This window comes from Prosopis cineraria, unplaced genomic scaffold (genome assembly GCF_029017545.1).
Source record: "Prosopis cineraria cultivar Desert tree isolate PC_DT_omini unplaced genomic scaffold, ASM2901754v1 PC13, whole genome shotgun sequence".
Taxonomy (NCBI): Eukaryota; Viridiplantae; Streptophyta; class Magnoliopsida; order Fabales; family Fabaceae; genus Prosopis; species Prosopis cineraria.
In genome coordinates this window covers 8,014,955-8,028,855 of record NW_026555344.1, presented here as the reverse complement: position 1 = coordinate 8,028,855, position 13,901 = coordinate 8,014,955, and the positions used below count along the sequence as shown (strand labels likewise).

The 13,901-nt window shown below is 33.4% G+C and overlaps 1 protein-coding gene across 1 annotated transcript; it reads left to right on the top strand.

Annotated features, from left to right (window-relative positions):
- Window positions 1-8,794: 8,794 nt before the first annotated feature.
- LOC129291654 (E3 ubiquitin-protein ligase At1g63170) lies at window positions 8,795-13,584 on the top strand. The gene is given in 13 exon segments (XM_054929134.1): window positions 8,795-9,261; window positions 9,820-10,038; window positions 10,041-10,325; window positions 10,328-10,650; window positions 11,368-11,517; window positions 11,519-11,541; window positions 11,622-11,667; window positions 11,669-11,746; window positions 11,748-11,893; window positions 11,895-11,914; window positions 13,017-13,102; window positions 13,104-13,127; window positions 13,129-13,584. Coding segments are annotated over 12 exon segments (1,284 nt in total). The 5' UTR covers window positions 8,795-9,261; window positions 9,820-10,007; the 3' UTR covers window positions 13,201-13,584.
- The last annotated feature ends 317 nt before the right edge of the window (window positions 13,585-13,901 follow it).

The window sequence follows — 13,901 nt, the reverse complement described above, 5'->3', positions numbered from 1 at the left end:
GATTGGTGTACAACAGAGGATGGTGGAGAGTAAGTAGAAAATTACTGTCATAAGAAATTAAAAAAATGTTCCTTACTACAAAGCATCATAACTATTTAGTTTTGGTTAAATGCCACAGGATATTTGTCTAAATGTACGACTACTATCTTTCACGAAGTGAGCTACGTTCTCTTGGACCAGCACAATGGATAAGAAATCGAGTAAAAGAATTTCAGACCTATATTTAACAATGAAAGTCCATATATGTACAATTGCATGTTCGTAAATGAACAACTAAAGGTGCATATATGTCCATGTAGGTAATTACTATGGTCAGCAGGACTCTATTAGGTGATCAGAAGGAACAGTCATCTCATGTCACGCATCATATTTTTGATGTTGAATTTATGGTTAGGATGATAAAGAATCCATCACAGTGGAATATAGATGAGAATGTAAAGCATATTATCCCTGAGCATTTGGGATATAACTTAGGCGACTGTGATTTCATATTTGGGCCTACGGTTGTTGGAAACCATTAGTTCTACTTTGTCTTAGAGCCAAGGACAATGAAATTTTATATTCTTGATTCTATGGTTGATCATGAGCAATTAGAGGCTGAGGAGGAAGAGATGAGAAAAGAAGGAAGAAAAGGGAAGGGAAAGTTGGCAAAAAAAAAACATCCGAAGGATTCAGTGTACAAGGGCCAAATAATGATGGGTGCAAATATTGTACGCTCTAAATTATGAACACTTGCTTTTGAATTTGTCAACCTTTTAGTATTTGTTGGCTGACCATTTACGTTTACAGAGGGAGCATTTCAGATCAATTTTGCTCAAGGTGAAGCCAGAATTATCTCAGGTGGAGTACAGTAATGACATACTCTATCCACGGGTCTTCAAGCAAGAGAACAAGTAAGTTATGCTAGTATAATGTTGAAATCTTTTTTAGAAACAAAATATTCATTCATATCTCATTCTATTGCCTTTATTGTGCAATGATGATTGTGGAATTCATCTCATTATGTGGCTTAAATTTTGGAACAATACTGTCAATGTTGATCATCCTCAGCTTACCATGCTTAGACACATAACACAAGAACTATTGGCCATGAGGCGTGACATATTATGCTGGCTGGTGGAGCATCCCAACAATGTCATTCGTGAACATCCACTTTCACTTGTAGAAATAGGCACATGAAAAGACAAACGTAGGATTGTAGAATTAGGTTCTCCGACTAAGATTATGTATATATTCGAAGATGTTTTTTTTGTAATTTGGAAATAGTTTTTGTTTGTAATTGGAATTATGTATATATTTGCACGAAATGAAAATGAAACCCAAAGTCTCAACCTTTCCATTATGTACAAGACAACACCCCCTTATGCATAAAACGATGTCTATGCATGTATAATTAAAAATCCATGAGTTCTAAGTAATTCAATTACCTTATTTAGCTGAAATGGCTACGCAAACTATGTATGACGGAACACCCACTATGCACAAGATGATGTCCATGCATGCACAACTAAAAATTCATGAGTTCTGAGTAATTCAGTTACCTTAATTGGTTGACATGGCTACACAGACCATGGATGACAGAACACCCACTATTTAGTTTTGGTTAGATGCCACGGGATATTTGTCCAAATGTACGACTACTATCTTACACGGAGTGAGCTACGTTCTCTTGGACCAGCATAATGGATAAGCAATCAGGTAGAAAAATTTCAGACCTTATTACAAGGCATCATAATTATTTGGTTTTGGTTAGATGCCACGGGATATTTGTCCAAATGTACGACTACTATCTTACACGGAGTGAGCTACGTTCTTTTGGACCAGCACAATGGATAAGCAATCGGGTAAAAAAATTTCAGACCTGTATTTAACAATGGAAGTCCATATATGTACAACTGCATGTTCGTAAATGAACAACTAAAGGTGCATATATGTCCATGTAGGTAATTACTATGGTCAGCAGGACTCTATTAAGTGATCAGAAAGAACAGTCATCTTATGTCACGCGTCATATTTTTGATGTTGAATTCATGGTTAGGATGATAAAGAATCCATCATGGTGGAATATAGATGAGAATGTAAAGTATATTATCCCCGAGCATTTATATTAATTGGGAATCCATCACGGTGCAAAACATCTAACAATTTCTTCTCTATATACAAACAAAAAATATATGTCATTCCCAATTATTCAAAAAAATATTAATTGAGAATGCTTCCATATACATAATTATAACTGCCTATGCACACTAAAGAAGTATAATATGACTATTTGTCATGATGGGTTAGGATTCTTGCATGTCTTGCGATTGTGTCCGGCCTCCCCACATCTTGAATAATGATAAATCTTTTTATCTTGGAATTGAGACTCTATCCTCCTTGTTCTTGGCCTCCCAGGAGGATGGCTGGTTAAAGGCGGCTGCAAGAAAGTTTGTAATAAGTTATCTGTCAGTGTTGCTGTATCAGGCTTTGGAATGTCAAAAGTCTCAATCGGGATCATATTATTGCCATAGATTTTTTCTTGACAACTTAAATGATACCATTCCTCAACATATTGATCTATATTGCCACGTGAAAACTTTATGGCAGCATATACATGAAGACATGGTAGTCCAAACACCTACCATGCTAGGCAAGAGCATTGATGTAATTTAAGATTTACTCGCATATCTTCATTTAATGTTTTCACCCTAATAGTGTTTAGTGTATAAAAATCTGCTTGCAATATATCACCTCTTAACACATTTTCCTTTAGCTTGGTCTCCACATTTGGTCCAACACTATTTGTCCATTTTTCCAATGCCACTTTGCTGTTGTGTAGATTCTTCGCTAATTTCTCCCTATGCTCGTACATAAAAACAGCAATATTATATTTCCTTTCCTTGACAACCCCAGAATTAAAGGACTCAGTAATATTGGTCGTTATGTTATCCCACCTCCTATGGGCAAACTTGCTAAGTGCCCATCTATCTATGTCACCGTGTGTTTCAAGCCATTAAAATAAATTTGAACAAAAATTCATCATATTTGACATTGCAACATTGAACTCACTAGGGAGTCATGCATAAGCTATTGCATCCAGGAGCTTGAATGCTGCATCCTTCATCACTTTATTCTTTCTCTTACCTCTTGTGACTTTCAAAAACTCTAACCCAAAGTTTTCTTTCACATGACGGTAACAGAAAGCATACCTGTCACAACCATATATTGCTTGTACACTAATGATTGAATTATGTCTGTCAGACACTAGTGTTATCTCTCGCGATTCTGTTATCTCCTTAATATTTTTAAAGAAACCATAACCACTCCTCAACTATCTCACCACCTACTATGGCATATGCTACAGGAAACATCTCATTATCTACATCATATGCACATGTTGATAGTAGAGTTCCCTTATATGGTCCACTCAAGAAAGACCCATCTATATATAGTATGGGTTGAGCACCTTCCATGAAACCTTTTATGCTACATCCATATGCAACGAACAAACATTGAAATCTATTGTATGGCCTAGCTATTCATTTTGCAACTGTGGTCGGATCACTTTCAATTAGCCTTTGACACATTCTGGGAATTAACATATATGATTCGTTTGATTGACCATATATTTTAGCCAAAGCTTTCTCCTCGCCTCTATATGCTTGATAATAACTAAGTTTCAAACCATGCTCCCTATAGATGTCTCGTCTAATATTATTAGGAGACTTGCTTATGGAAGTCCTCAGCTCATCAATTATTATGGATGACGTTAGTGTTGATCTGCTTTTATGGGTAACATTAAGATTATCTTGTGCAAAATGAAGATGTTGATCCTTGAAAGTTCTTATACTTAAGAAACTATTATCTTTTCCACCTAACTTGTATGCTCCAATATACCATGGACATCTCTCAACTGCACAATTCACAACAACTTGGCCTGATTTGTTCTTTAGAAATTTGTATCTGAACTTGTGCGCTAGGTTATACTTGTATAATGCCTTCCTAAATGCCATAGCATGAGCAAAAGTTTGTCCTACTCCAACAAGAAAATCCTTCCATTTGCTAGCATTCATCTCTGGAATAGGGATAAGAATACATTGGATAGCTAAATTATCTTCTCCACTTTCTGTTGGAATGCTTCCTCTAGAGTTGCGTAAGCTGAAGCCTTCCAAATCAATATCTCAATGCTGAGGAGATAGCGAACTTCCATATGAAAATGGTAAAAACTGATCTATCCTGCATTTACAAAAGTTACCACATTATTAGTGCTATGTATTAATAACTTGTATTTTACACAACTAACTATTCAATATAAACAAGTAAATATTCATGTTTGCACCAATATATAATCCAGTATTCCTAACAATGCATTTTTTGACCCAAATAACATGAATGTCAGTACTTACTCTTCAAGATCATCTTCAAGTACAGCCCGTCTAGCAACATACACATGAGCAACTCTTTTATTATATTCAAACAATTGTTCAACTCTAACATCATCAAGGAGATCTATGAGCTTGAATCAATCTCAATAGTGAACTTTATGTCATTTTCATTATCACCATGGAAAACTTCTAAAGATAAAAATGATCTTAGCTCTGTATATTTCATTCCTTTTGTTATGGTTCTTGTAATTACATTTTCACCCTCATGCTTCATACCACTATCAATACTCCTCAAAAATTCACTGCCACAGTGGAAGAAACAAAATAATTTTTCTCAAGAACTACTTTCCATCTTTTATATTAACCTGCAATGAAGAAATTAATCAATCTAGGTAAATGTTCACATACAGAAGCCTAACTTTTATTTTACATAACACAAAGTTCAACATAAACAATTCAAAGTTCATTTTCATACAACAGATACTCTAATGTCTTTGACAGCAGATTTTCTTCACATTAGGAGTCATATTATATTCAATTCACATGTCAAAATTCAATATTAACAGGTCAACCATAGATATTGTACAACAACTAATCCATTCTAAAACTTTCATAACCAACTTAATGGTTCAGCAACCTTTAGCTTCTATCAGTAGTTCAGGCTTTGATAACAAATTGCACAAGTAAGCAAATAATGTATAACACAATATCTAATATAGACAACACAAGGTTCATATATTCATCTAAAAGTCCATGTTATTCAAATTTATCATTAGATTAAGCTTCAATGGAATGCTCTCAAGTTAGGAAAATATGACATAACATAATATCTACTATGCACAACACAGAGTTCATATATTTTCACCTGAATTAACTTAATGATTTAGCAACCTTTAGCTTATATCAGTAGGTTAGGCTTCCTCAAGAAATTGCACAAGTAGGCAAATCATATATAACACAATATCCACTATGCACAATATAAGGTTCATATATTCTCACCTGAAAGTCCATGTTATTTTAATTTATCATTAGGCTAAGTTTAACAAAAGGAATGCTCAAGGTAGGCAAACATGGCACAACATAATAACCATTATGTACAACACGAAATTCATATATTCTCACTTGAAAGTCATGTGATTCCAATTTATCATTAGATTATACTTAACATAATGCACATCTCAATGTCAAAAAAAAAAAAAAACAGCTGAAAGTTTATTTTTACACAACAATACTCCAACATTTTTGTGAAAGATTTTCTTCATATTGGATCATATTTTATCCAGTTCACGCGTAAAACTCCAATATAAACAAATCAACCATCATTATTGTGCAACAACTAACCCACTCTAAAATTTTTATGGCCAAAATGGTTCAGCAATCTTTACCTCATATTAGCAGTAGAATCACAAATAAAATTTCAATTTCAACAATATCACATTTAATTTTATACAATAAAAAGTCCATCTCATATGCATCCTACCATCTCATGTAAGACCCCCCTTAAATGTTTCCATTAAATGAACTACTACATATTAAATGAGTGAAATAATCTCTGTCACCACTTCACCAGTAACTCACATGCAGTAATGAAAAACCTTAAATTATTTTTACCCTTAAATGATTTATGCAGCAATAATGGATGCCTCTCATTTCTACAGCAAGAACAATAAAAATCTCAGCTCATTTCTGCTGCAACACGTTAGAAACCAGGAAACCTCCACCTCAGATCATGAAATCATCAAAGCACTGCTTAAGATGTAGAGATTTTAAAATTTATGCACTTTGAAAGTTACTCCTCTCCATTAGAGATCATAAACCTTCTCATTCTCCAGCTGAATACCCATCCCCACGTCTGTCATTCTTTCTCTGCGTTGGATTTCATTTTTGTCCATAAGGGCAAAATAGTATTTTCGCTCTAAAAAAATATTGCACTTGATGCCTCAAGGCCTGCAGAGCAATTTCAGATTCATTTAGACTCTAAGTGAAATAAACTCTGTTCGTAAGGTCATTAATGCCATTTCCCAAAAATATAAATATAATTATAAAAATTATTAGTTTATATGACTAATCAATTTGACGATCATAATTAAATAATATATTTTTTATAAAAAATTATTATATATATATTGAATTTTACACATTTGTATATGATTATGTACAACAGCAAGCTCCCTATAACCTCTATACTTAACATTTAACTAATTTTTCAACTGATAAAAATTATTTTGTAATTTTACAAAATAATTTTAATAGAGTTAATGAATTGAATTATGTTTTCAGTTTTCAGACAGCTGAGATACCTGTCATTAAAATAATGATCGTAATATTTGATTTTTTTTTTAAATTTAGAATTGCGATTTTTTGCCAAATGTTGCTTTGCGATTTTTTTGTGGGGTCGTGGCGCCAGAGTACCAGAATTTAAATATACTAATTTTTCGCCGTCAAAAAGACGAAATAAAAAAATCCATTTGTTAAAATTTTAATAAAAGCAAATGTGCGCATTCGTCCAGAATTATATCTTTATTCATGTTTATTACATATATTATCCTGTTACTAACTAATTCTATTTTTCTTGCAATTGTTCACATTATTGTGTTTTACATTTTATGTGACTCAAATTCCAATATACATTTATAATATTGGTGGCTTTTCAGTGGCTGATAATATGCCGGAGTCCGAGATCTGAGATTGGATGACAATTTTTTTTTTTTATATTTCTTGTCCAAATTAATTTAAACTCCTATTATCTGATGTCATAAGATGTTTTTTATCTCAAATTATAAAATATTTTTAAATAAAATATCACATACTTCCTCCTATCTTACTTATAAAACATATCCTAAAAATGCTTTTTAGTTCAAAATATAGGATACTTTATAATGATTAAACTATTTTTTAAATTTCACTCCTTTTTAATCTGTGAAGGTATTTAATATAATTATATATTATTTAAAATTAAAGATAAAAATGAAAGTATATATTACTTTTTTATAATACAACAAAATTTAAATTTTTTTTAATACAAATGAAACAGTTGAAGGTGTCATATAATAAGGACGAAAAGAGCACTAATAAATCTCTTTTAAAAGTACATATAATTTGAAATGAGAGAAATAACTTATAAGTAACTTGAAAATACATTTGATATATTTATTTTTAACACGGTTATAGATTTCAATACTTGAATTCAAAATTTTAAAATAAGCTGATTTAATAATTTGCCAAGTTAAATTAAATGCCTATCTTGGCTTATAATTTATTCTCCTGCTATCATAAACTAGATAAAATAATGAAAGAAATATAATTCTTTGTATGAAAATATTGTTATCACATGAAATAAATATAAAACAAATAAGTGAACAATATCAAAATAAGATATTAATGAATTGTCCATGGACAATATAAAAAAGAAAAAAAAAACACAGAGAGAGAGAGAGAGAGAGAGAGGAGAGAGAGGAGAGAGAGAGAGAGAGAGAGAGAGAGAGAGAGAGAGAGAGAAGAGAGAGAGAGAGAGAGAGAGAGAGAGAGAGAGATTATCATTTCATTAAAACCTTTAAATACTTCTTTGTCAATAAATTTTAATAAAAAAATAATTTTTACCCTTATTGACAAGTTATAATTTCTTATTCAAGTCTTATAATTTTTTAAATAAAAATTATTATTTTTTAAACAAATTGTAAATGAAATTTGTTATTTTAAGTACTTGTTTTTTAATAATAAATATTGCACGCGTGACAAATTATATTATCTTGTTCAACTTTTACAATTTACATATAACAAAAATTGTTATTCTTTAAACAAACATTGTAATTGAAGTTTATTTTTTAATAACAAAAATTATATTTAATAAGTTATAATTTTTTGTTCAATTTTATGATTTACAAAATAAAAATTATGATGGTTTTTAAGTGAAAGTTATGATTGAGACTTATTATTTTTAAATAAAATAAAATATTTAATTTAAAAATTTATTAATATAAAGGTTTCTAAAATTTTCATTAAAATTATAACATTTTAAATAATTAAATTATTATTTTATAAATTAAAAGAAATTTTATTTATTTTTTTTTAAATTTAAGATGTCGGATTATTTATGAATTGATGTAGGGTGACTTATGTTGAGAAAACTTATTTTGTTTATTGAAAAAGGAAAAAAAAAAAAGAGAGAAAATATTATTTTAATGAATTAAACAAAATAACTTAATTATAAATTTTTTTTAAAAAATTAAATATTATCCTCATTTATGTATCAAAATTCCTGAGTCTTCTGTGGCCAAGAAAAAAAATTGGTCACGTCTTTTTAGACATGTTACTGTTGATTTTCCACCGCGAGATCGATTATTGGTTCACGATGATGTAATTTTCCACGTATCTAACGGTTTAGAGAGGTTAGGAGTCAACGACGCAGTTCACACTTCGTCGCGCTTGCTCTCAGACCCTTTGGCGTAAGCGATAAAGCAGGAAACTGCTGACGTTCAATTCTTCTTGTCTGTGGAAATGGAAAATTTTTAAGAAAGTGAAACAGAAGTGAGCTTCGAAGTATTCTACACTTCTGTCTTCACATCATTACCCCTGTTTTCAAGGATACTCAATTCAGCTCAATCAGGTTCAGATTTTCTCCTTCACGCCAAATGTCTCAATTACTTGCAGTGAAGTAAAGTGGATAATATTTACCTGGGATGTATGGGGGTTCATGGTTTTTGATCTTTGAACTGTTTTCCTGCTCAGTTTGGGGAGTTTCTTTGGTGATTTAAGTTATCGGTTCCATTTGATCGGTTTTGTGGTGTCAGTTGTTGGATGAATTTCGATCACTGCGTTGCCTGAGTGAGATAGATGAAATGTTGAATCTACGGCTTTGAAATTCATGTTATTGGTGTACTTGAATTCCGATTGGGTATGTTTCTGTTAATTTAGGCCTTTTTTTTTTTTTAATTCGCTGTCATTCTAGAAGAAGCATGGAGATTTGGTTCTTAATGTCATGTTTATCCTGGCTTCAATTGGGTTCTTCCGGGCTATGCAGGTTATGTGATTACTTGACTTCTTCTTTTCATTCTATTAAGCCGTCTGTATCATGGACCGCAAAAAAAAAAAAAGTCGTATATGACACTCCTACTTTATTTTTCCTTCTTTGTACTTGTTTCGAAATTCCTTTGATATTGGAACAAGATCTTCATGCTGTAACATTGAAAATGAATTTTGTCGTTATACTTATAAGGTTGCGGCAATCGTACAACTGCCACTGTTTTCTTGTTACGCGGTTCCATAAGCTTTTTCGTAAGTTGGTATTGACAATAATCTGATCGATCTGTGACCTTAAAGAAAATGAAGAGTGACGTTTAGTTTCTGCTGCCTTCCTGCTTTCAGGATATCGCTAATGTTGTTGGAATCAGTTTCTGACCTGTAATAGAAATTTGATGCACAATTTTTTTAATCTTTGAGATTACCTGAACAGGATAATAAAAAGCCAATCCTTAACAGTGCAGAGTGCTGCCAGGGATCTTGGCAGTTGCCACACATCTTTCAGCAAATTTAAGCAGAATTGTACATGATCAGGAAGCAAAATAGGAGAAGGTGCAGGTTGGAGACCTCGTTACTACCAATCCATGCCTTTTTGCCTTTTACTTTGGATGACTGATTTAGATGGATGTTACCTCCCCAGAACCTAATAGAAACCCCAAACCGACCATTATCCTTTGCTGATGGAGCAGTCTGAAAGCCACCATCAGCACGTAATTGACATCACAAGGAATGGTGATGCTTTAGCCAGCTCATCTCATGTTGCTCAACTTCCTGAAATACATTTGATGCACAATGAAGATCAACGGTCTAGTGGTACACGAGACCCTGCTCATCAAACATCTTCCTCATCTAGATTAAACTCTAGAAATTCCTCATCAACAAGAGGTGAGGGGTATCATCATCGAAGAAGGAATCCATTAAATTCTGGACTATGGATTTCAGTGAGCTTGTTGTCACTGTGGGTCAGATCATAGCATCAATAGTTGTCTTGTCATTGTCGAGGAATGAAAATCCGCAAGCCCCATTATTTGCATGGATTGTGGGCTATACATCTGGTTGTGTGGCCACACTTCCTATCCTATATTGGCGTTATCGAAGCCGTAATCAGAGTACTGAACAAGATACATCTCAACAATCTCAAGGATCTTCTGGAAGTGATCGTCCATTGCCTACCTCATATACTGCAGTCTCTGATGCTCATGTTTCAGATGAGGAGAATAGTCGTGTCACAGAATCAGCTGCGAGAAACAGTAGGATTCCTGGAGCCTTTTTTCTAGGTATGCTGATGTTTATTTTAGTAGTCGTGGAATTCAAAATTTTCTCATCCCTTTTGTTATTGATATATCAATTCATGTTTATAACTTTTGGTTTTATTTTTTTTTCTACTTCTTCCTCTTTTATATTGCTGTCTCTAGTAGAGATTTGTTGTTAAAAAGAATGTTCCTGCCATGTTGTCACCTGTTTTATATTAGTACTATATTATTTGGTGAAAATAATGTAGAATTTAGGTGAATTATGTGATTAAATTTGGTACGTACATATAGGTCCTTTGTTCTGCTGTTAACACGGAAAAAAAGCCTTATTAGTACTTTCTGCCCTCCTTTTTTACAACAATGATGAGCCCGAAGAGATCAGCTATGCTATAATTTCAGTGAATTTATATTTGATGAGATGAATGATGAGCTCAAGCCAGATGAACTGAACTAAGATTTTTAACTTCTTGCTGTGGTCAGTTTCATGCATAAATACTGATTAATTCCACTCAGATTTACCTTTTGATGTCAGTCACTTCAGTTCATGTTGAAGTCTAGAACCATATGAATCAGCTATAAGCAAACACCTCTACTAAGGCCAATGTGCATTTTACGTGCTCCTTGTATATTTGGAGATTGTTTAGAAGGAAAATTCTTTCAAAACTGTCAAAGTTACATGCAGTATTTCCTTGGCTTATTGAATGCTAAATTCAAGCTAATACAAAAAGCCTTTATCCGATCAGAGATTTTATTGTAATTTTCTGCTAAATTGCAGGCTTAATGGATTAGTAGATCAGTTCAAAATGGCCTTAGATTGCTTCTTTGCAGTTTGGTTTGTTGTGGGTAATGTGTGGATCTTTGGAGGCCATTCTTCTCCTTTCCGATGCTCCAAAATTGTATAGGTACTTTAGCAGATACTTTGTACAATTGCAGTAATATTTCAATATCTGATTATCTTCAACTACTATGGGCTTCTTTGCAGGTTATGTATTGTGTTTCTTACCTTTAGCTGCATTGGATATGCTATGGCCATTTATCCTATGTGCGACAATTTGGTGCTGCCTACCTTGCATAATTTCTGTTCTGGGCATCCGTGAGGATTTTTCCTCAAACTAGAGGCGCGACAGTGGAGTCTATTAACGCCCTTCCAATTTACAAGTTCAAATTGAAGAAAACTGAAAATAGTGATAATCAGGATGTCAACACAGCTGTGGATGGTGGTATATTTGCTGCAGGGACAGAAAGGAGCAAGCCATTCTGGAGAAGATGCTGTAAGTTATATAGTTGTCCATGTTATGAAGGAAAGAATAATAAATATAAGTAGAACCTAAGTGCTACTTCCTCCGATCCTAAATGTAGGAGCTAGATAGAATTTGCACATATTAAGGAAATTAGTTAAGTAGGTTTTTTGTAAAAAATGTATTAGTTTCTCTAAAAATACCCCCCCCTTTTTTATTTACATTGGAAACTAGCCCTACCACTGCAATCATAAGGGTAGTTTGGGAAAAAAAATAAATAAATGTGGGAGACAAAGGAGATTGAGGTCTTACATTTAAAATAAAAACAAACCTCTCAACTAGCTCGTGCAGTTAGGACAGGAGGGAATAGCATCTTAAGGATAGGGCTTTGCATCCATAGTAAGTTAGAAATCTTAGGGCCTATTTGGTTTAATGGATTTTGGACTTGGAAAAGGGAAAGGAAGAGGCAAAGAGTAATTACCTTTTGGTTTGTGTGTGGGAGACATGGTTCCTAGGATAGCAAAATTTCATTAGATGACAGAATCTGGGTTCTTGAGAGGGGCCGTTGGAATTTTTTGTCTTCCTGGGAAGCCAATTGCCCTCACATGCAAAGCAAATTTTCAAGCTCTACCTCCTGTTCTTCTTTCATGCCTTCACAGTCTTCGACGTCAGCCACCACCATTCACGCATTCATCATGCTTTTTTTGCTTGTCTGCTTCACACTCTGACATTGTACTTTCTCCCTCTTAAGAATGAGTTGTGATAGAATATGTCTTTATTATCTCAACAAAATGGCAGAATGGCTATTTCGTTTGGCTGACATCACATTGATCAAAGCTTTCTCTTTCCTTTTCTTTTCTCTTGCCTTTTTTTTTTCATTTGAGATAAAATAGTTTATAACGATTTTCACCAAAAAATATATTTATAATGAGGGTATCTAAGTCTTTTCATTTTAAAAACTCCCTTTGGGTACATTCCCATTCCTTTTCTTTTCTCATTCCGTCAGCATACCAAATGGGGCCTTAATGATTGACATGCTGTCATATGCAAGGAATGCCTCGTCTATAATGTAGGTTTGGATATAGTTTTGTCTGATCTATGTTGTGGATTTTCATGCGCTTTCCTCATGTTCGCCTCAGTTTGCTGCATTTGCTTGGCGAAATATGCTGACAATGATGATCTTAGGGAGCTACCCTGTCTTCATTTCTTTCACGTAGACTGTGTTTGATAAATGGTTGAAGATAAACGCAATCGTGTCCTCTTTGTAAAAGTGATGCTGGTAAGATTAGTGGGGAGCCTCCTTCAGCCGGGGAATCCAGTTAGTTTTTAATGAGGATGTGTGTCGAGTGATTCAGAAGTTGTCTGCAAGGCTTGGTAGCTGAAGTTGGATCTTTCAAGATTTACACCGAACATATGGAATTTGCTGCTTTATGCTTTTCGAGTGATGTATGTGACGTGAGAGCTGAAGCCAGACGCACTGATGGCTATGTTCCACAAGCATATGGTGTTTCTTATTCATGTATGGAAGTTAAGAATGTGCTTCACCTACCTCCTTTTGCTGATTTCGCTCCGTTTTGACATTCTTGTTAAGCATTGTTCTGTAAAAATAGGCTGCTTGCACCTTCTGATTTTTTTTCAATTAGTGGTTCTTGTTATGTATATATGTAGCAATTTTAATGGTAATGCTTATTTTCATTGAATTTAAAAGCCTTTTGAGCTTTTTTTAAGTATTCCGACAATTCTTCTTAGCGATACTTTTCTATGCTTTCACAGAAGGAAAAACAATACTACAGATCGTAAGTGGATTCAAAGAGGAGCTGATTTTCTAAATTAATGTTAAATATTACTACTAAGAGTTCAGCATTAAAAAAATCAACAGCTAGATTTCACTTCATGACTAAGATGATGCCAATTAATCGCAGCATGCTACTTGTGATATCATAAAAATCATTGTAAACAATAAACATAAGCATCAAGCACTAGCCAAACGAAACACGGATAACAGACTGACAGAACACAACTGC